Consider the following 24326-nt stretch of genomic DNA (forward strand, 5'->3'; position numbering starts at 1 on the left):
GAGGACAAAGAACTACAAAGTCATGAAAGCCCAATGGTAAAATGTTAAGCTTTATTAAATTTTTTTTAAGTAATCTATGCCCAAAGTGAGGCTTGACCTTGTGACCCCAAGATTAAGAGTTGTATGCTCTACAGACTAAGCCAGCCAGGTTCTCCTTTATTTTTAAATCATTAAAATGCTATAATAGAGGACAAGAAGAAAAACCTTTAGTTTTAATATAAACAGATCATTGGAAACTCTAAGATGAAGAGCTTAAGCACAGTAGGGTTATTTCCATTATTTCTTGTTAGAAAATGAAAACCCCCTAGAACTTAGTGGGCAAATATAAACAATTATGAATCTGCAATTTAACCTGGGTTCAGCAGGGTGGTTTTACTGGTCTGTTGGGATATTAATTAAATAGCCCAGACCTGTTTTTTAATAGATGGGAGAATCTGTAGTTAAATGTGGTAATTCCTGCAGTGTCCATGAAATTTGGTATTGAAATCAATAAACACAGCACCAGTGGTGTGTTGGTAAACTGCCTCTTTAGGGGAACAGCATGTGATTTGTGGCATGAGTGATTTGCCGTGGAGTGAATACTGCCATAATGACTGACCTCAGGTTACTGATGTGGAATCACTGAACTTGCAGTTTGGAAGAGATACGGACACGCTACTCTTGTCAATAGTTTGAGCCCTCCCCAGACTCCAGACACTCTTGGAAAATATCAGTGTTCTCCTCTCTCGATCTATAAAGAATGGGAGACAAGTTACAAAATAAACACGTAATAAAACAAGATCAAGTAGATGGGTGAAGAATTTTTTGTAAAAGAAACATGAAAATGAAAGTAGGAATAAATGCCAGTGTGAAAGCTCGGAACAGTTGCTGAGATCAATAAGGATTTGGCTAAGAAATGTTCAGTAATAGATAAAAATAAATCAGATGCTCAGGAGGAACAAAAATTTTCCTGATAACACAGAGACCAGTGACCAAGGGGACAAGGATATTGCATCTTGAATGGCATTCTTGCAGAAGTAGCATGGTAATATTTGCATATTTCTTGAAATACATTTCTTTCTAATTCAGGGAGCCAAAACAATTCTCAGGGGGAAAAATAAAGTAAAATTGGCCATTTGGGATCTAAAATAGAAGAATTTGAAGTGTTAAAGAGTTTTTATCTTATTAGAAAGATATCTATTAGTATATTTAGACTACTTAAGTTAATTACACCTGCATCACTAAGAGTTTGCAGGTAAGGAAGCTAACAAAATATTTACAAGATTCTAAATAAGAGACAGGGATTCTAGCAAGACCATAGCTGTGGATTTGTTATGAAGAAAATCCATGTGTGGGAGACTGTATAAAAAGAACTAGCAAGATTTAGTAATGGGCTACTTTTGTGAGCAAGTCAGAATGACTCCTTGCAGATAGCTACTGTAAGCCTAGGGAACGGATATGATATACTGTGAAAATTTTTCCAATATTCTTTGTGATTTCTAGTGGTGATTCACTGTTCTCTCTTGATTGTGTGTGTGTGTGTGTGTGTGTGTGTGTGTGTGTGTGTGTGATTCTTGAGCCAATCCTTTGCCTACTTCATGGAGATTAGAGTAGATGCTTAAAGTGATGAATAAGACCTGATCCTTATCTTCAACTTTTGGTGTCTTATCATATGATCCTTTTCTCATTTCTTTCTGCTCAAGCTATTCACGGTTAGCCTAATCTTAACATTTCATTGTTGTCAGACCCAATTAGCTTCTAATCTTAAAGACAGAAATTTTCTCATGTTCTGTTACTTCTCAGTGGCAGTTTCTCAGGCATCCCAATTTGAAGGCAGGGTAGAAAAGAGTTTAGGGTCACCAGCAAATGCTCAGAAGTTTCTGTTCTCATCACTCCTGCTTCTGGGTTCTTCTCTTGTCACTCCTGGGCACAGAGGTGCTGCTGTTAATTCCTCCTTGCCCACCTTTCCCTAGAGTCCATCCGTGCTGGTACCTCCTACAAACGGCAGAATGAAGGAAATCCAGAAAGAGGTGAGTTTTGAGCTAGCTTTTGATTTGGGATTGTGAAGGGGTGGGGGACTTGAATTGATAGAAGTTACAGAAATGGGAAAAGTGTATAACTGCTCCATTAGTCTTTAGTTGGAACCAGAGTTTAATTGTAGTAGATACAAGGAGTAGGATTTGGAGGATAAATGTGAGTTGGTTGTCTGGTCCGGAATAGCCACCTCAAAGGAGATTGAGATTCATAGAACAAACAAATCATTGACAGATAAGACCTGACAACAGTAGGATCAGGGATTTCTTTTTACCCTTTCTGTGCTCTTTATGCTGCCATCTGTAGCATCCTTTTTCTTTATCCTTTGCTTCTTGCCTATCCCTGCCCTTCATGCAACAGGTATATATGAATATATGTGGATATATGACATACCACCTGCTCTACCCTTCTTTGCTTCTGCGCACTGAGAAATCTGCTTAAATTAGCCCCTGGCAGCTGAAATCAGGAAAGATCCTAAGACTACACTTGATACTATATTTGACATACCTATAGTGCTGATGTGTTTGTAAGATTTTGCTAAGTAAGAGATTAACAGCTGCTTGTTCTGTCTAGGCGCTATGTGTCAGAATTGAGCCTATAATTATGCCTTTAATTAGCATAGTTTGCTGTGCTGATTGGTTGAGCTCCTCACCTTCTTTCAAGGAATTGCTTATCTGAATGGAATGGAGAAGTTACTGTGTCCTAAGGGTAGAAGAACAATTTATCTTTTCACCTAATTTCTGAGTACTTCTGCGTTTCTTAAAGGACTTGAACTAGGTAGACCCTGGGTATTTAGAAATAAGGTATGATACTTGCACCTCTAGGAGCTTTTGGTGCACTGGAGTAGACTGACGCTGTCACAGTATAATGTGGAATTTGCCATGTGTAATGGAAATACAGTAGGAGTGACTACATAACATAAACCGTGTTCCTAGTCATTTGGGATGTAGTGACGGTTGGTATCTTACTTTTGATTTTTAAGGGCTATAAGAAAAACTTTTAAACTTAGTGTGAAAGCCTTTTAATGTCACAAGTTGAAAGATTCTAGGGTTATGTCTTTTGTGAGACTGTTGGCGTTTCAGAGGTAGAATTCTGTGCCTAGACCAGGAGTTCTCAGCCTTGGTACTATTGACATTTGAGGTTGGATAATTCCTTGTGGGAGACTGCCCTGTGCATTTGTAGGGTGTTTTAGCAGCATTCCTAGCCTCTGCTTAGGATGTGCCAATGGCACTCTCCCACTTGGGGCAATGAAAAAATATCTTCACACATTGCCAGATGTCCCTGGAGAGGTGAGGGGAGGAAAGACTTTGCAGGCCTGCAGGACATTGGAAAGAGCTGTTATTCACTCTGCCCTATGTGCTCAGAAGCCTTGAGCCTCTAGGCTCCTACTTAGCAATCTTGACCAGATCAGGAAGAGCTTAAGAGGCTTTTTGACTGAAGCTGGCTTTGCCTCAGTTACAAGGTTGTTTTGTCTCTGCTTTTGCCCTTGACTGCTTTCTTGGCCATAACTCACTGGCTAGCTTGACCAGTTTGTGTAAATCCAAACTTGGTGCCACCTTCTCCTTTTCTCTGTGATTATAATTTTGTCAGCTATTTTTAAGCAATTAAGAGCAGAGGATTTATGTTATATTTGACACAGATAATTAAATGAAATGTTTTCCTATCAGTAACAGCTCACAGTTATTTTTATGATTATATTTAAAACAATTTTCTGTGTTGTTGAACTGACTAATGTTTAAATCTATTTTTCTGGCTTAAGTTTATATAAAAACAGTGATACACTAGAGCACTACGTTAATGTCTGTAGTGACTGAAGATAAAGGTTAGTGACTGTTTCACACAGATTTATTTTTAAACATTTAAGAAATATTTGGGTATTCATACCAGGCATTGGGTTAGCACTCTAAATTATAGTTTACTAGTTTTTATTTTTATTTTTTAAACTAAATATTTCCGGAATATCTGCTAGATTTTCTATATGCCCCTCACTTTGAGCTATCGTATCATTAGCTAGCTCTTTTTTGTGGCATTTATATAATAACTGCTTTTGAATTTTTATTGTGACATATTAAAAGTTAGATTTTAGGAACTTGGAGGAGGAAGCATTTATGATTTTAATCTTTTCCCGTTCTTGAGATCTTAGTGGTTCTGTGTTTGCTAACTGGCATGAATATGGCCTAGATTACCATATATGATGTCCATTGGTTCTAGGTTATTTGAAATTTTTTATGGTACCCTGCCTCTGAGAAAGAGAGAGAGGCAGATTTAGATATTAATGGATTTAATTTAATAATGTAATGAAGACTTCAGTACTAAAATTTAAGTATAAGACACCCCCTCCTCATTTATTTGATTACAAAATCATTCTAATTAAAAACAAATGAGATACAAAACTACATTTTATATTTTGTTGTATAGGTAAGGAGAGACCTGTTCAATCTTTGAAAACATCAAGAGACACTTCACCCTCAAGTTCTTCAGCAGTACCTTCATCAAAGGTTTGTTACATCTTTAAAATCAATTTAAAGAGGAATCATAAAGTAAATGAGATGGACTGTGTGGTACAGCTGCTGTTATTCTTTACTGTCAAACCTTGAGGATAATTTGCTACATTTAAAACTTAAGTCGTGTGGTGCCTGGGTGACTTAGTTGGTGAAGTGTCCAACTCTTTGTTTTGGCTCAGGTCATGATCTCTTGAGTTGTGGGATTGAGCCCCAAGTAGGGGGGCAGGGTCTGTGCTCAGTGGGAAGTCTACTTGAAGATTCGCTCCCTCTACCCCTCCCCCTACTCATGCTTGTGTTCTTTCTCTGTCTCTCTCAGATAAATAAATAAATCTTTGAAAAAAAAAAAACTGGGGGAAAAGTTGAAGATGGCAGAGGAATAAGACCCGAGTTTTGCCTGTTTCCAGGAATTGAGCTACATAGCTATTAGATTATTCTGAACACCTGTAAACTCAACTGGAGATCTAAGAAAAGAATAGCTTTTAGAAAAGCAACCACTTTCCCAGGTGCAAAGAAGTGAATCCGAGGCTATATATGGGAAGATAGACTGTGGAGGGAGGGAGCCTCCTTAAGCTGCCACCAGAAAGTGATATAGCAGCTAAGTGCAAAATCAGAACTTCTAGAAGTCTGTTCCAGTGCTGCCTGAAAGGCGCTCAGGTTGAAGCTGGGGTGTAATCCTAGTTGGAACAGTGTGGTCTCAGGATCCTCAGGGTCACAAGAAGATTGGGGTTGTCTAAGGACTCCCAGTCATTCAGGAAAGCCAGCTTGCAATCAGAGAGCCCAGGAGTGGGCTCTAAGTCTGGGATTGCCATAAACCTCAAACCAGGGCACAGTTGGTGCGACTCTTCTCTGAGCAGAGGCCCCACAGATGACAGAACCATTGAGACTCCCCTTCCTTCCCTGGGAAGAATGGTGGGGGAGCACACTGCAGGAATCTGCAGGGTTTGGGGAATTGAAACAGGGTTGCATGTCTGAGATGGAAATGCTCCCTCATAGGCTGGGTGAGCAGTGTGGACAGAAACCAGGGAGATAGGAGGGATTGACATTTTTCCCCTGAGGGTGCCTGGCCCCCTGGAATGGGTGGTGCTGTTCAGCCTGGGGCAAAGACACCTGATAATCAGGGCAACAGGTCCCTCCCCGAGAAGATCAACAAGAACATAGGCTAAGACCAAGTTTACTGATCACACAGAAGTGCAAAACTCCAGTGCTAAGGGAAAATAGCATACAGAATTCATGTTTTTTTCACCACAATTCTTTAGTCTTTCAATTTTAATTTTGTTTTTCTTTTTTCAACCAATTTTTTATTTTATCTATATACGTATATAGACAAAAACATATATACATATACATATATATGTTATATATGTGGTTCTTCACAATTTTGGAATGTAGTTTCTTCTCTAATTTTTTCTAACAGACCAAAATACACCCAGGCTCTAGTGTATGGCTCTGTTCTCTTCACCTGTTTATATTCCTTATTTTTTTTTGTCTTTTAATTTTCATTTTTACAGTTACATTCTATTCTTTCATTGTATTTAATTTTATTTTTGTATATACATAAATTTTTCTTTCTTTACAATTTTGGGATACAGTTTCTTCTAACAAACAGACCAAAATACATCCAGGATCTAGTATATTGCTCTGTTCTCTTCACCTGATTATATTCCCTCTGCCTCTTTATTTTTTTTATTTTTTATTTTTTATTTTTATTTTTTATGATAGTCACACAGAGAGAGAGAGAGAAAGAGAGAGAGGCAGAGACGTAGGCAGAGGGAGAAGCAGGCTCCATGCACCGGGAGCCCAACGTGGGATTCGATCCCGGGTCTCCAGGATCGCGCCCTGGGCCAAAGGCAGGCGCCAAACCACTGCGCCACCCAGGGATCCCCCCTCTGCCTCTTTAAAAAAAAATTTTTTTGTTTCAGTTCAGGTGTCTTCTGAACTGTTTACTATATATTTCTCTGGGGTGGATTTTGCCATTTTAGTGTATTATTCTCTCGTTTATGTATTCTTTTCTGAACAGAATGACAAGACAAAAAAAACTCCCCTCATAAAAAGAGAACATTAGGCAGTACTGACTTCTAGGTACCTAATCAGTATAGACATAAATAAGATATCAGAACTAAAGTTCAGAATAACAATTATAAGGATACTCCTGGGCTTGGAAAGAGCATAGAAGGCACTAGGGAATCTCTTTCTGAAGAAGCAAAAGAACTGAAGTTGAATTAAGTAGAAATCAAAAGGGTTATTAATGCTGCAATCAAAAATGGAGGCTCTAACTGCTAGGATAAAGGAGGCAAAAGAGAGACTTAGGGATATAGAAGACAAAATGTTGGAGAATAAGGAAGCTGAGAGAAAGAAAGATAAACAGCTACTGGATCACCAGGAGAGAATTTGAGAGATAAGTGATACTATACAGCAAAGCATAATTGAGATCCCAGAAGAAGATGAAAGGCAGGGCACAAAAGGTATATTAGAACAAATTATAGCTGAGAACTTCCTAATCTGGGGAAGGAACCAGGCATGCAATTCCAGGAGGCCCAGAAAACTCCGCCATCAAAATCAGTAAAAATAGGTCAACATTTTGACATATAATAGTGAAACTTGCAAATCTCAAAGAGAAAATCCTAAAAGCAGCTTGGAGCAAGAGGTCCATTACCTATAAGAGTAGAAACATTAGATTGGCAACAGACTTATCCACAGAGACCTAGAAGGCCAGAAAGGACTGACATAATATGTTCGGAGTGCTAAGTGAGAAAAACATGCAGCCGAGAATACTTTATCCAACAAGACTGTCATTAAAAATAGAAGCAGGGGATCCCTGGGTGGCGCAGCAGTTTAGCGCCTGCCTTTGGCACAGGGCGCGATCCTGGAGACCCGGGATCGAATCCCACGTCGGGCTCCCGGTGCATGGAGCCTGCTTCTCCCTCTGCCTGTGTCTCTGTCTCTGTCTCTCTCCCTCTCTCTCTCTCTCACTATCATAAATAAATTAAAAAAAAATTAAAAAAAAAATAGAAGCAATTATAAAAAGCTTCTGAAACAAACAGAAACTAAAAATAACAGACCAGAAAGGAAGAGAAGCAATATGTAGAAACAGTGACTTTACAGGTAATACAGTGGCACTAAATTCATATCTTTCAGTAGTTACTCTGAATGTAAATGCCCCAGTCAAAAGACACAGGGTATCACATTGGATTAAAAAGCAAGACCCATGAATATGCTATCTGCAAGAGACTCATTTTAGACCTAAAGACACCTCCAGTTCATAAATGAGGGGGTGGAAAACCATTTATCATGCTAATGAACATCAAAAGAAAATTGGGGTAATAATCCTTATATCAGACAAATTAGATTTTAAATCAAAGACTATAACGAGATGAAGAAGTACACTATGTCATACTTAGATCTTATTGTTGGATAGTCTCCTTAGCATTCTCAATATTTATTCCAACATGGAAGTGGCCAATTATATAAACACATTAATGACAAAATTGAAGAAACACATTGAAAATAATACAATAATAGTAGAGGACTTAACACCTCACTCACTGCAATGGAGAGATCGTCTAAGCAGATCAACAGGGAAACAAGGGCTTTGCATGATACACTGGACCAGATGGACTTCACAGATATATTCAGAGCATTCCATCCTAAAGCAGCAGAATACACATTCTTCTTGAGTGCACGTGGAACATTCTCTAGAATAGATCATATATAGGATCACAAATCAGGTCTCAACTGGTACCAAAAGAGTTAGGATCATTCCCTGCATATATTCAGACCACAATGCTTTGAAACTTGAACTCAATCACAAAAGGAAATTTGGAAAGAACTCAAATACACAGAGGCTAAAGAGCATCCTACTGAAGAATTAATGTGCCAACTAGGAAATTAAAGGAAAATTTTAAAAATTCATGGAAACAAACGAAAGTGAAAACACAACTGTTCAAAACCTTTGGGATACAGCAAAAGTGGTCCTAAAAGGGAAATATACTATAATAAACACCTACCTCAAGAAGCAAGATGTCTCAGGACGTCTGGTAGCTCAGTGGTTGAATGTCTGCCTTCAGCTTAGGGCATGATTCCGGAGTTCTGGGATTGAGTCCCACATCAGGTTCCCCACAGAGAGCCTGCTTCTCCCTCTGCCTGTGTCTCTGCCTCTCTCATGAATAAATAAAGTCTTAAAAAAAAAAAAAGAAGCAAGAAGCCTCAAATATATAACCTAACCTGACACCTAAAGGAGCTGGAAAAGGAACAGCCAATAACGTCTATGCCAGCAGAAGAAGGGAAATAATAAAGATTAGAGCAGAAGTAAACAATACAGAAACAAACAGTAGAGCAGATCAACGAAACTAAGAGCTGGTTCTTGGAAAGAATTGATGAAACTGATAAACCCCTAGCCAGACTTAACAGAAAAGGGAAAGGAGCCAAATAAAACCATAAATGAGAGGAGAAATCACATGCAATTATAAGGACGTATTATGAGTAACTATATGCTAACAAATTAGGCAATCTGGAAGAAATGGATGCATTCCTAGAGATGTATAAATTACCAAAACTGTAATAGGAAGTAATAGAAAACCTGAACAGACCTATAACCAGCAAGGAAATTGAAGCAGTTATCAAAAATCTCCCAATAAAGAAGAGTCCAGGGCCAGATGGCTTCCCAGGAGAATTCTACCAAACATTTAAAGAAGAATTAATACCTATTCTTCTGAAGCCATTTCAAAAAATAGGAAAAGAAGGAAAACTTCCAAACTTGTTCAAGATGCCAGCATTACTTTGATCCCCAAACCATACAAAGACTCCACCAAAAAGAAATAGAAGACAGTATCTCTTACGAACATGCATGGCAAAATTTTTACCAAGATACTAGCCAATAGAATCCAACAGTACATTAAAAGGATTCTTCACTATGGCCACGTGGGATTTATTTCTGGACTGCAAAAGTGGTTCAACATCTGCAAATCAATCAATGTGATACGATACATTAATAAAAGATAGGATATGAACCATATGATACTCTCAATGGATACAGAAAAAGCACCTGACAAGGTACATCATCCTTTCTTGATTAAAACTTCACAGTGTAGGGATAGAGGGAACATATCTCAATATCATAAAAGCCATATACAGAAAGCCCACAGTGAATATCATCCTCAATGGGGAAAATTACTGAGAGCTTACGTCTAAGGTCAGGAACACAGCGGGGATGTCCACTATCACCACTGGGCTGTTCAACATAGTATTAGAAGTCCTAGCCTTAGCAATTAGGTAACAAAAATAAAAGGCATCCAAATCAGCAAGGAAGAAGTCAGACATTCACTCTTCACCGATGACATGATACTCTTTGGGCAAAACCCAAACCACTGCACCCCAAAATTGCTGGAACTCATATAGGAATTCAGCAACAATGAGGCAAGATACAAAAATCAATGCACAGAAATCAGTTTGCATTCCTATACATTCACAATGAGACAGAAGAAAGAGAAATTAAAGAGTTGACCCCATTTATAATTGAGCCCCAAACCATAAGATACCTAGGAATAAATCTAACTAAAGAGGCAAATGATCTGTACTCAGAAAACTGTAGAACACTCATGAAAGAAATTGAGGAAGACACAAAGAAATGGAAAAAGCATCCCATGCTCCTCAGTTGAAGAACAAATATTGTTAAAATATCTATGCTACCTAGAGCAGTCTATACATTCAGTGTAATCCCTATCAAAATACCTTCAAATTTTTTCACAGAGCTGGAGAAAGATAATCCTAAAATTTGTATGGAACAAGAAAAGTCCCCAAATAGCCAAAGGAATGTTGAAAAAGAAAACCAAAGCTGGTGGCATCACAATCCCGGACTTCAAGCTCTATTACAAAGCTATAATCATCAAGGCAGTATGATACTGGCACAAACACAGACATATGGATCAGTGGAACAGAGTAGAACCCAGAAATGGACCCTCAACTCTGCAGTTGACTAATCTTTGACAAATCAGGAAAGAATATCCAATGGAAAAAAGACTGGACGGCCAAATACAGAAGAATGAAATTGGACCATTCTCTTATACCATACACAAAAATAAACTCAAAACGTTGATAGACCTAAATGTGAGACAAGAGTCCATCAAAATCTTAGAGGAGATCCCAGGCAGCAGCCTTTTTGACCTCAGCTGCAGTGACTTCTTGGTAGACATGTCTCCAAAGGCAAGGGAAACAAAGTCAAAAATGAACCATTGGGACTTCATGAAGATAAAAAGCTTTTGCACAGCAAAGGAAACAGTTGACAAAACCAAAGACAACTGACAGAATGGGAGGAGATATTTGCAAATGTCTTATCAGATAAATGGCTAGTATCCAAAAACTATAAAGAACTTATAAACTCAACACCCAAAGAAAAAATAATCCAATCAAGAAATGGGCATAAAACAGACATTTCTCCAAAGAAGGCATATAAATAGCCAAGAGACACATGAAAAAAATACTCAATATCACTCAGCATTAGGGAAATAAAAATCAAAACCACAATGAGATGCCACCTCACACCAGTCAGAATGGTGAAAATTAACAAGTCAGGAAACAGCAGATGTTGGGGTGGATGTGGAGGAAGGGGAACCCTTTTACTCTGTTGGTGGGAATGCAAACTGGTGCAGCCACTCTTGAAAACAGTAGGGAGGTTCCTCCGAAAGTTGAAAATAGAGCTACTCTGTGACCCAGCAGTTGAACTACTGGATATTTACCCCAAAGATAGAAATGTAGTGATCCAAGGGGCACATGCACCCCAATTTTATAGCAGCAATATCCACAATAGCCAAAATATGGAAATATGGAGAAAGCCCAGATGTCCATAGACAGATGAATGAATAAAGAAGATTTAGGGTGTGTGTGTGTGTCTGTGTGTACATACACATGCATGCATATATACATACAATGGAATATTACTCAGCCATCAAAAAGAATGAAATCTTGCCAATTGCAATGATGTAGATGGAACTAGAAGGTATTATGCTAAGCGAAATAAGTCAATCAGAGAAAAACAATTATGTGATCTCCCTTATGTGGAATTAAAGAAACAAAATAGAAGATCATAAAGGAAGAGGGAAAAATTAATTTTTATTTATTTATGATAGTCACAGAGAGAGAGAGAGGCAGAGACACAGGCAGAGGGAGAAGCAGGCTCCATGCACCAGGAGCACGACGTGGGATTCGATCCCGGGTCTCCAGGATCGCGCCCTGGGCCAAAGGCAGGCGCCAAACCGCTGCGCCACCCAGGGATCCCAAGAGGGAAAAATTAAAGACAAAAACAGAGAGCGGGGACAAACCATAAGAGACTCCTAATCATGGTAAACAAACTGAGAATTTCTGGAGGGAGGGGCAGTAGGGGAATGGGGTAACTGCATGATGAATGTAAAGGAGGACACATGATGTGGTGAGAACTGGATATTATATAGGACTGATGAATCACTAAATTCTACATCTGAAACTAATATATGTTAATTGAATTTAAAAAATAAAGATGGTAGTAAAAAAAACATACAATTAATCCTTGAATAACATAGGGGTTTGGTGTACTTACCTCCCATGCAGTCAAAAATTCATATGTAAATTTTGACTCCCCCTAACGTAAGTACTGAGTGGCTTAGTTAAGTGTCTGCCTTTCACTCAGGTCATGATCCTACTGTCCTTGGATCAGGTCCTGCATCAGGTCCCAGCTCAGTGGGGAAAATGCTTCTTCCTCTCCCACTGCTCCTCCCCCTGCTCCTGCTGTCTCTTACTCTCTCTCAAATAAATAAATAAGTACATAATCTTTTTAAAAACCATAAGAAAGAAAAATACATTTATAGTAATGAACTGTAAAAAATCCTCATGTAAGTGTACCCATACAGTTGAAACCTGTTATTTGAGGGTCAAGTAGACATACAGAAGGAAAAATAAAATAAAAAAACAAAACAAAAACTTGAATCTTAAGTAACCACAACTTGAAAGTAGCTACCAGAAAAATGAGCAGTTTGCTCATATAATTTTTTCCATAGGTCATGCTAAAATTGGTACTTAACTGCAGGCACTGCTCATCTTGACCATACCAAAGTGGGAATAATGAATATTCATATGGGACATATTTGATAGAGTGTGCTTTTATTTTGGGAGAGGTGGGTACTGTCATAGCGACTTAATATTTATTATGTAACTAGCTCATTCTAGTTACTATGTTAAGTATTTTTTTCTTACTCATTCAGAAATCCAATATGTAAGTATCTCCATTTTATAGAAAAGACTTAGAAGTTAAATAATTTTCTCATATTATTTCACTGGTAAATTCTTCCAAATATTTAAAAAGTACTAATCCAATGCTTCTTAAATTCTTCTAAAAAAAACAAAAACAAAAAACAAAACAGAAAAGGGAATACTTCCAGGCTCATTTTGAGGTCAACATTACCAGACACAAGCACTACAAGAAAAGAAAATTATATGGCAATACCTCTGATAAATATAGATGTGGAAATCTTCAATAAAATATTAGCAAACCAAATTCAACAGCACATTAAAAGGATCACACACCATAATCACTTGAGATTTATGCCAGGGATGCAAGGATTGTTCAGTACCCACAGATCAGTTGATATAATATATCGTATTCACAAAATGAAGGATAAAATCTATGATTTTCTCTATAGGTGCAAAAAAAAAGTATTTGATAGAATTTAATATCCATTCATGATAAAAAAAAAAAAACTCCGAACAAACTGGGTATAGAGGGAATATACCTCAGCATAAAAAAGGGCTGATATGACAAGCCCAGCACTAACATAATACTTAGTGATAAAAAGCTGAAAGCTTTTCTTGTAAAATCAAGAACAGACAACTGGTCCACTCTTGTCACTTTTAACCAACATTGTACTGGAAGTCCTAGCAAGAACAGTTAGGCAAGACAAATAAATGAAAAGCATCCAAATTGGGAAGGGAGAAGTAAGACTTTTTTTGCTGGTGACATTGTATTATATATAGAAAACCCTAAAGAGGGATCCCTGGGTGGCACAGCGGTTTGGCGCCTGCCTTTGGCCCAGGGCGCGATCCTGGGGACCCGGGATCGGATCCCATGTCGGGCTCCCGGTGCATGGAGCCTGCTTCTCCCTCTGCCTGTGTCTCTGCCTCTCTCTCTCTCTGTGTGACTATCATAAATAAATAAAAATTAAAAAAAAAAAAAAGAAAACCCTAAAGAGTCCACCAAAAAGCTGTTAGAACTAATACATAAATTCGATAGAGTTGTGGGATACAAAATCAATATGCAAAGGTCAGTTTTGTTTCTATACAGTAATTACTATCAAAAAGAGAAGTTAAGAAAACTGTTTGATTTACAGTAGCATCAAAAAGAAAATACTTGAAATAAATATAGCCAAGGAGACAAAACACCTTTACACTTAAAACATTAATGAAAAAGGCTGAAGAAGAAAGAAGACAAATAAATGGAAGGATTTTCTATGCTCATAGATTGGAAGAATTGTTAAATATCCATACTGCCCAAGGCAATCCACGGATTCAGTGCAATTCTTATCTCAAAAACCAATGACATTTTTCACAGAACTAGAACAAATAATCCTAAAATGGGTATAGAATCATAATAGACTCCAAATTGCCAAAGCAATCGTTTTTTTTTCCAAAGCAATCTTAAGAACAAAGCTGGAGGCATCATGCTTCCTGATTTCAAACTGTATAGTTATTAAAACAATATGGTATTAGCATAAAAACAGACACATAGATCAATGGAACAAAATAGAAATCTCAGAAATAAACCTATGCATATATGGCCAATTAATTTATAATACAGGAGCCAAGACTATACAGTGGGGAAAGGGCAATCTTTTCAATAAATAGCGTTGGGAAAACTGGGTAGCTACATACAACATAATGAAACTGGACCCCTATTTTATGCCATATATGAAAATCAGTTCCAAGTGGATTAAAGACTTAAGGTAAGAACTAAAACCATAGAATACCTAGAAGAAAACATAGGTGGTCAGTTCTCTGACATCAGTCTTGGCAATGAGTTTTGGATTCAGCAGCAAAAACAAAAAGAAGTGGAATCACTCAAACTAAAAAGCTTCTGCACAGCAAAGGAAGCCATCAACAAAACAAAAAAGCAACCCTAAGGAATGATAAAAAATATTTGTGAATCATATATCTGATAAGAGGTTAATATCTAAAATATATAAAGAACTTATGCAACTCGGTACCCAAAAAATCAGTCCAATTAAAAATTGAACAATAGAACCAAATAGACATTTTTTTCAAAGAAATACATATGACTAACAGGTATACAAAAAGATACTCAGCATCACTAATTATCTGGGAAATGGAAATCAAAACTACAGTGAGATATCATCTCCACGCCTGTTAGAATGGCTGTCATCAAAAAGATGAGATCAAGTGTTAGGGTGTGGAGGAGAGGAAACCCTGAAGCACTGTTGGTAGAAATGTAAGTTGGTGCAGCCACTATGGAAAACAGTATGGGGGTCCCTCAAGAAAATGAAAATAAGACTCATATGATCCAAAAATCCCACATTGGAGTATACATCCCAAGGTAATGAAAAGAAGATCTCAGGTGCTGTTCATTGCAAAATTATTCGCAGTTAAGACCTGAAAGCAATGTAAATGAATACAGAAGATATGGTGTATATACACAATGGAGTATATTCAGCTATAAGAAAGGACATCCTGGCATTTGTGACAAAATGGATGGACCTCGAGGACTTTATACTAATAAGCCAGAGAAAGACTAAGTAGTCTATACTTTCACTTAGATGTGGAATCTAAAAAAGCTGAATTCATGGAAGCAGACTATTAGTGATCAGTAGGAGCTAGGGGCTAGAGGTTGAGGGAAAAGAGATGTTAGTACAAATTATCATCTATATAATGAATAAAATCTGGGGATCTAATGTACAGGTAAGTGATTATAGTTAATAATACTGTATACTTATGGCAGCCTGGGTGGCTCAGTGGTTTAGCGCCGCCTTCAGCGCAGGGCGTGATCCTGGAGACCTGGGATCAAGTACCGCGTCGGGCTCCCTACAGGGAGCCTGCTTCTCCCTTGGGCTGTGTCTCTGCCTCTCTCTCTTTCTCTCTGTCGCTCATGAATAAATAATAAAATATTTTTAAAAAATACTGTATACTTAAAATGTGCTAAGAGATCTTAAGTGTTACTACCACAAAAAAGGGATGTGGTTGTAATTACTTTGTAATTAAAAAAGTATATATAATATAATATATATATATATATATATATATATATATATATCTCCATTTTATCAAAAAGTCTCAGAATTTTCTCAAGAACATAGTACTCTCACTGTATCATTCCTGCCTTCCAGCATCCCAAATATGTTGAACAGATGATCCATGATTCTAATTCTCAAAATTTGCTATTTCTATCTACTCTCAGCAGTTAGAGATTCTCTTCACCAACCCACATTGTCTTTCTATAACTTTGTTACTTGTATTCTCTTCCTTCATTTTTTTTTTTTTTCTATTTTTGGTATACTTGGCTTTTCAGCAAGAGTAAACATCGCCTGACAGTCTATGCTGGTTGGTATTCAGGGAGCAGCTGCTTCACTGCCTCAAAGGAAAAACAAAAGAAAAAGATGTCTTTGTGACAACTTGTGTCTTTAGAGCTTTCCCAGAAGTCTGAAGATTCTAGAATGCTGGTTTTGTATGAGAAGATTGATTAGAATTTGGTCCTGCCTTACCTTGTCAAGGGTGCTTTATCCACCTGAAAGAATGGCTTGTTTTTGTTGTCAGGTAAAAATGAAAGAAGAGTAAACAGTAGTTGCTGATCTAACTCACTATGAATGCTAAACTATGATATAGGAAATATTCATTTCTTCTATAATGTAAATTATGACATAGGACTTTGCACATGTTAAAATATATTTAGTGGGAAGCAACCATAGTGGATTTTAGCTATTTTTGACAGTAAAAGTAGATGTTTGCATTTTTGTCTTAAAACGGAATCAGACTTTCAGAGTTTTAGACCTATGATCCAAGAACATACATCCTCAGTTCTTTGCCCAGGGTTATATGGTAGCTGTCGGACACTTCTACGTAGATTTCCTGATTTGGTGGAGAGCTTTTTCTTTTAAACATTCTAGCTGCCCTCATGTAGGAATAATTTTTTAGAGTTTATTTCTTATTTTTTTTTTTAAGATTTTATTTATTTATTAATGAGAGACACAGAGAGAGAGTTGGGAGACACAGGAAGAGGGAGAAGCAGGCTCCCTGCAAGGAGCCTGATGTGGGACTCAATCCCAGGATCCTGGGATCACAACCTGAGCCAAAGGCAAACACTCAACCACTGAGCCACCCAGGTGTCCCTAGAAATCATTTTCAAATGAGAGTTTTTCAGGTATACAGATTTAATGAAAGACGAATGGAAGGATTCAGTTGTAGAAGATTTTGCTCCATCTTTACTAGAGAGAACTTACAATGTTTGTTTTATTTTTACTCTATAACTTTCTCTTCAAAACAGATACCAAAAAAGTGGGGCATAAATTTTTTCTTTTTGATATATTCATATGTATGTGTTTTTTTTCTTCTTAGTCTTTAATTTTTTTTAAAGAAAGATTGTACTTATTTATTTGACCACAGATAGTGAGGAAGGGCAGAAGCAGAGAGGGAGAGGGAGAAGCAGGCTCCCAGCTGAGAAGGGAGCCTGACATGGGGCTCGGTCCCAGGACCCTATGATCATGACCTGATCCAAAGGCAGTTGCTTAACCAACTGAGCCACCCAGGTGTGCCTGTTTGTTTGTTTAACTTTATTACTATGTAATAATAGAGGTATCACTTCTACCTTTTTAACATTATGTGTGAGTAGGGCTTTGGAGTGACGTATTTAGGTTTCTTCAGTGGCTGTGGAAACACTCTATGTACATACACCGTTATTATCCTTTAGTAAATATTATGGATGTCCAGCCAGAAGTTTGGTGAGTTGAATAAACTGTGGAAGGAGGTCAGGGGCCTTTGTCATAAGATCCAGCTTAGCATTTACTAGTGACTGGGCAAATCACTAGCTTTGGGCATTTAGTTTCTTGGTTTATAAATTGGGGTAATTAAGTCCGCCCTAACCACCTTCGTGGAATTCCATTTAATTAACATACATTTTGGGTGTGCATATAGAAGCACTTTATAAATTGTATTATGTTTTAGTGTAGATATTTTTTAAAGATCTATTTATTTTATTTTAGAAGGAGAGAGAATCCCAAGCAGATTCTGTGCTGAGCCCCACAGGGAATTCAATCTCATGACCCTGAGAGATAACCCTAGCTAAAACCTAGAGTCAGACACTCAACCGACTGTGCCATCCAGGTGCCCCTAATGTGGAGATTTTTAATGCCACTATCATCCAGAGGAAGTGTATTTGGAATTAATGATGTTACTTTAGAGAAGACATGGAGACAAAATTACAGGTGAAAGACCTAGTTGATGAAAATATATGCTACTATAATAGAATGGAATCAGAGCTACTGTATAGGCCCAAGGAAACACTTTTTCTAATTTTCAACTTAGATAATTTTTTTTTTGACAGAGGGAGAGAGACAAGGGAGGGGCAGAGTGTGGAGCCCAGTGTGGGACTCGATCTCCAAACCCTGAAATCATGACCTGAGCTGAAATCAACCATGTCAAGACATTTAACTGAGCCACCCAGCTGCCCCTTGGCTTAGAATTTATGCATCTTATTCTGTAACATAGGTCTGTAAACAGTATTACAGGAATCGTGTGTTCCAGAAAAAAATTTTAATTTTCTTCATTTTTATATTGACCTCATGAACTCTGAATGATCTTTTTCAAATGTTTTACTATAACTGATATTTATATGGTAAAGAAAGGAAAACTAAAGTACCAAGCACTGTGTTAGATACTTTCACGTAAATTTTATAAAACAGTGAATTATTATTAATACATATTAATACCTCTATTATTACCTATTAATACCTATTAATACCTCATTTTGTAAATAAGAAAACCACGGCTTCACAGTGTCATGAATTATGCATATAAAATCATCTACCTAGCAAGTGATGAAACTGGCATTCAAACCCAGGTCTGTCTATAACTTGAAATTCCATACATTGTTTAGTATTGATTTACTGGTTTTTTTTTTTTTTCTCTAAAGATTTTTTTTTAAAAGGTGTTGATTTTCTTTTTTTTTTTTTAATTTTTATTTATTTATGATAGTCACAGAGAGAGAAAGAGAGAGAGGCAGAGACACAGGCAGAGGGAGAAGCAGGCTCCATGCACCGGGAGCCCGATGTGGGATTCGATCCCGGGTCTCCAGGATCGCGCCCTGGGCCAAAGGCAGGTGCCAAACCGCTGCGCCACCCAGGGATCCCAAGATTTTATTTATTTATTCATGAGAGACAGACAGAGAGAGAGAGAGAGAGACAGACAGACACAGGCAGAGGGAGAAGCAGGCTCCATGCAGGGAGCATGACATGGGACTTAATCCCAGATCTCCAGGATCAGGCCCTGGGCTGAAGGCGGCACTAAACCGCTGAGCCACCTGGGCTGCCCCATTGTTTAGTATTGAATATCACTGAAGAAGAAAAGCAGTAACAGTATCAAAAAGATGAAATTTAAGTATATAAATTTTGTGTAGGGGCACCTGGGTGGCTCAGTGGTTGAGCATCTACCTTCAGCTCAGGTCATGATCCCCGGGGTCCTGGGATCAAGTCCCACATCAGGCTCCCTGCGAGGAGACTGCTTCTCCCTCTGCCTGTGTCTCTGCCTCTCTCTGTGTCTCCCATGAATAAATAAATAAAATTAAAAAAAATTTTTGTGTAAAGAATAGGATTTATATACATTATTACAAATCATGGAAATAACATATCTGACTTTTCTATTGCATTAGGAATTTACCTTGATGATATTTTGGCATTATTTATTTCATTGAATATAATTAAAGAAACAACATTGAATCAGTACGATGTCCTATATATTTCAAATGCTGTTAATATATTAGTTAATTGTCAGTGTCTTTGGTTCCTTAAGATGAATTTTTGAAGTTTTATATAAATGAAATTAGGAGTCAGATCTAATCTGTATGTCCAAAAGGAATTGCTACTTAAAGAAACTCTATGTTGAATATTTTTTAAAAAGCAAATAAAGAATGTACTTGTTATCTCTATGAAATTACATGATTTTAAGTTAAGGTAGGATACACTTTTTGATGTATTGGAAGTTTAAGTGCTTTTGAGAATTGTAATAGAACTATTCTTTTGTTTTTATTAGATGTTAGACAAACCCAGTAGGCTAACTGAAAAGGAACTTGCCGAGGCTGCAAGCAAGTGGGCCGCTGAAAAGCTAGAGAAAGCAGATGAGAGTAACTTACCTGACATTGAGTATGAGGTAAGGCATAATTTCCTCTTTATGTTTCACATGAAGAGTTTTGTCTCAATTTTAAGTTATGGGTGGGAAATACTTAGTTTGCTCTAGTACTTCAAAGTATATATGGAGAAAATAGCCTCATGGATTATTATCATTTACCATACAGAGTAATAGTATGAATATGAATGACTCAGGTTCAGTAATTGAACTATACCTGAATTTCTCCAGTAGTTTAGAAGTGAGAAAATAGGATAAATATGGAGTATAAGGAAAATGTATCACTTATCCTTCTTTTACAGGCTTTACTGTTAAAAGTATCTCTAGAAATCATGCTAAGCTGCTGGTCATAAACCAGTGAATTCAGAATAAAAATCTATTTACACCTTGGATCTTGGGCTGTATTTATATTGCATGTTATATTCTATGCAAGTTATATCATAAATTGCCCCAAAAATGAAATGATGCATGGTTATTACCTGTGACATTTGATGAGTCTTGAGTACCAAAAGATGAGAGAGCATTTTAGGGTCCATAGAATGAATTTTTGCACTAAACATTTGAAGATGAACTTTTGCACTATGAATTTTTGCACTAAACATTTGAAGATGAACTCAAACTTTTCTGTATAATCTAAAACATCTCTGGGCACCTGGGTAGCTCGGTGGTTGAGTGTCTGCCTTTGGCTCGGGTCATGATCCTGGGGTCCTGGATTCAAGTCCCACATCACCTGTCTTCAGGGAGCCTGCTTCTCCCTCTGCCTATGTTTCTGCTTCTCTGTGTTTTTCATGAATAAATAAATAAAATCTTTTTTTAAAAAAAGTCTAAAACATCTCTCACCAGGGAGATATAAATGCTTCATTGGCGAAATTAAGCTTTTAGATTCAGGAGATAGCTGTAAAAGAATTATTTTGGTATGATGTAAAAAAAAAATCTCTGTACCAAAAACAAAACAAAACAAAACTCTGTACCATGACGGATTTTGTAGATTTGAAGATTTATGGCTTTTCAATACATTTTAAGATACCTTTTATAGAAGACCTTTCGATAAAATGAATTAAGCATTATAATTTGATAAAAAACATATATACCTACATAAATCTTTACCTACATAAATCCTTTGCAAAATAACTAATGTTACACTGCTCATGGAAAGTATAAACCACTACAGACCCTATCAGTATGTACACTTAAAGCCTGTTTTAAAATGCTGATCTATCATTTAGATATCAATTGTTCTTAAATAGGTCAAAGTTTCCATGTTATTTTACCTATAATTTTAGGTATTTATATATATTCTTGAGTAAATATATCAACATCATCTAACTGTCTCTTTTGGGCACCTTTTCAGCACTATTTAAAAGCATGAACAATAAAGGGATTTATAGGGTTATTTTGTTTATTTTCTTAATAATTAGAATAGTAATTTTCATATTAATAATAGGTCTATATAGTTCAAAATCACTGTTTTGGAGAACTGATAATTTTTCTCAGAGTACATAAAAACTTCCAAAAATACCACTTTCTTGTTTGCTTAATACTCTTCAATTAGCAAGGCTTTTTTAAGATATATTCATCCTGCCCCCCCATCACTTTTTATACCTATTAAAAATTATATATATCTTCACTATCAGCCTTCCCCAGATTTTAAATATTTTTATTGTTTGAATAGATCTGGACTCTTAATAGTCAGTGTCATTGGGTCTAGAAAGACTTTCTTTTTAACCCCCTTATTTTTTCTCTTAAAATATGCACAGAATTTGGTGGATTTAGAATTAATAAGTAAATAATGCTAACAACCTTTAAGTAGGGTGATATGTCAGGCAGGATCTTTTGTTGGAGCAAAGGCAAGGTGAGTGAGGATAGGATTGAGATCTCTTTAATGTTGAGCAACAGTATCAGTTTCATAGCACTGTCTAAAATGTTTTTAAAGTAAGATTAATACTTTCTCATACTGTAAATAAAGCATTTGGGAAATTTTTATGATACCCTTATTCTTTTATTTAAAAACCTAATCCTACCACATTCTATTAACATTTTGCTCAGATAGTAACATTTGTTCTCAGGCGGTTACTAAGTAGTTACTCATTTCAGTGATCTATTTGAGCAATAACATTTTGACTGTGTTTCTGTAAACTCATATGTTGTTTGACAGAATAAGCTGGAAGGAAAAAGGACTTTGATGCTAGGAAAGAGATTGGCATAATACTGTGTGTGTATGTGTGTGTAACTGTAGTTGTGGAGTATTGAACTTATTAACAACTCTGAGATCAAGAGCTGCACGCTCTACCAACTGAGCCAGCAGGCATGCATCCCTTTATATTAATTATTTAAGTAATGGTCCATGTATTTCAGAAACATTGTGTAGATTCATTTTTATGACTAGAGGGAGATTAAATATTTAGTTTTCCTGTTTATCTTTTCCTGCTGTGACTATATTTTTAAGCAATTCAGTTGGGAGATGATGCAGTTTGCAGAAATTTCAGTGAAATTGAAGATGCATTTAGTGAGTGATACGCTTAAATATTCAGGAATGTTGTAATTCAATTTGCTGTTCACTTTTATACTTGTTACCTTTTGGGTTCTAATAGAGAATTTCTCAAAGTATTTGATAGAATAATAATTCTAGAGAGTCTTAATGATCTGAGGGGAAAAAATTCTATTAGCCTGTATGTGTTTGGGAAATGCTAGATTTAAAAGAAGTAGATTATTTTGATATTGCAGCACTTTTCAGAGATTGTAATATGTTAATACGCTCATCAGTGGTCTGTGAAGGAAGATAAATAATAAAATTTGCATAATTTACAGACTTGACTATGAAATTTTTCACAGTGCATATTTTAGGAGTAGTATTTTAAGTTACATATTTTCAGAAAATAGTACCATACTGGCTTTCTCATAGTTTATTTAAGTTCACTAAATACTCTGTATCTACTTGTGGCAAACACTGCATTAGAGACACCATTCTAGGCTGTCTGGGAGCTTGCAGTCAAGTTTTGTAGAGACATAATTTACCGTCCTCAAACAAATGGCCATTTAGCTTTTGGCTATCAGAATGAAAAGCAGATTATTTGGTGGCCGTACTTGTCCCAGTAGAACAGGTTGCTTCTTCTTATAGAAGAAAATTTTGACATTTTCTGAAGTGTGGAAATATGATTTATGTTGTTTCTACATATAAAGTGTCATTTTCTACCTCAATTATCTCTGCTTACTCTTTCTCCAGTGTAGAATACCTACCTTTCATGACCTTCTTTCTAATCCATATTCATTCAGTGAAATCAGTAGTGTTGGGGATAAGACTCAAGATCTTTTTTAATTCTGCTTTTTTCCCCTTCCTATTTGAAAATTTCATGCTACTTTGTCACTGGATGAACTTATTATTGCCCTCATTAAAAATACTGTTTTTACTTGTCTTGTTATACATTGAATGCATCTCAAGCACTTGTCTTGTTTTTCCTCTACAGTACCTTAAATGATATATATCTAATTAGTTGAACTAAATTTGTTAACAAGGCCTTTTAGTATATCAAGTTATTTTTCTCTTCTTGCTGTTTTCCAAAAACTCATATCTGCTCCGATGGTGCTTTCTGTCCTTGTCAATTTATATTTTTGTGGGTAGCCCTGGAATTATGATGAAGCCTGAAATTCCTATTTTCAGTGTGTTTTAAACTTGAACAGTTGTTTTTTTGTTTGTTTTCTGTTTTTTGTTTGATTGGTTTTTGCATTAATCATTTAAAATGGAATCTAGTGGCAGATTCTGATCTTGGCGTTTAGTCAGAACACTGGTAGTATAAGTAATCCAACTTCTTAACATCATTCAAACCTAATTGTTATTCATCTTGTGTTAGAAACTGATACTGGGGTTTCTATCTTAAATATGTTTAACATAAAACTTACCATATTAACCATTTTTAAGTTCAGTGGCATTAAATACACTAGAATTATTGTATAGCCATCCCCATCGTTCATCCTCATAACTCTTCACCTTGTAAAACTGAAACCTATACCCATTAAATGATAACTTCCCAAAGCAATTAATCAGTTTATCCTCCCAGCCCCTGGCAACTACCATTATGTTTTCTGTCATTAAAATTTTGACTACTCTAAGTACCTCATATAAATGGAATTGTACAGTAGATGTCTTCTGTGATTGGCTCTTTCATTTAGTATAATGTTCTTGAGGGTCATCCATGTTTTAGCATCTTACAGAATATCTTTCCTTATTAAAGCTGAATAATATTCCATTGTGTGTTTGTACCACATTTTGCTTATCCTTTTATTTGTCAACAGACACTTGGATTGCTTCTACATTTTAGCTATTGTGAACAATGCTGCTATGAACGTGGGTATCCAAATATCTTCAAGACCCTGCTTTCAATTCTTTTGAGTATGTATTCAGAAGTGGAATTTCTGAATCATACGGTAATTCTGTTTTCTATTTTTTGA

General features: G+C 36.6%; 1 protein-coding gene across 12 annotated transcripts in view; it reads left to right on the forward strand.

Moving 5' to 3' along the window:
• The window catches only part of PPHLN1 (periphilin 1), a 142967-nt gene that overhangs the window by 64844 nt on the left and 53797 nt on the right, over positions 1–24326 (forward strand). For 10 of the 12 annotated variants that reach the window (XM_055318945.1, XM_055318936.1, XM_055318943.1 and 7 more), the window contains 3 exons: positions 1953–2009; positions 4432–4511; positions 19788–19904. In XM_055318945.1, coding sequence (XP_055174920.1) covers positions 1953–2009; positions 4432–4511; positions 19788–19904 — 254 coding nt within the window. The remainder of the gene's footprint in view (positions 1–1952; positions 2010–4431; positions 4512–19787; positions 19905–24326) is intronic. The other 2 variants (XM_055318940.1, XM_055318944.1) reach the window with 1 other exon arrangement.

This window comes from Nyctereutes procyonoides, unplaced genomic scaffold (genome assembly GCF_905146905.1).
Source record: "Nyctereutes procyonoides isolate TBG_1078 unplaced genomic scaffold, NYPRO_anot_genome, whole genome shotgun sequence".
In the NCBI taxonomy this organism is placed as follows: domain Eukaryota; kingdom Metazoa; phylum Chordata; class Mammalia; order Carnivora; family Canidae; genus Nyctereutes; species Nyctereutes procyonoides.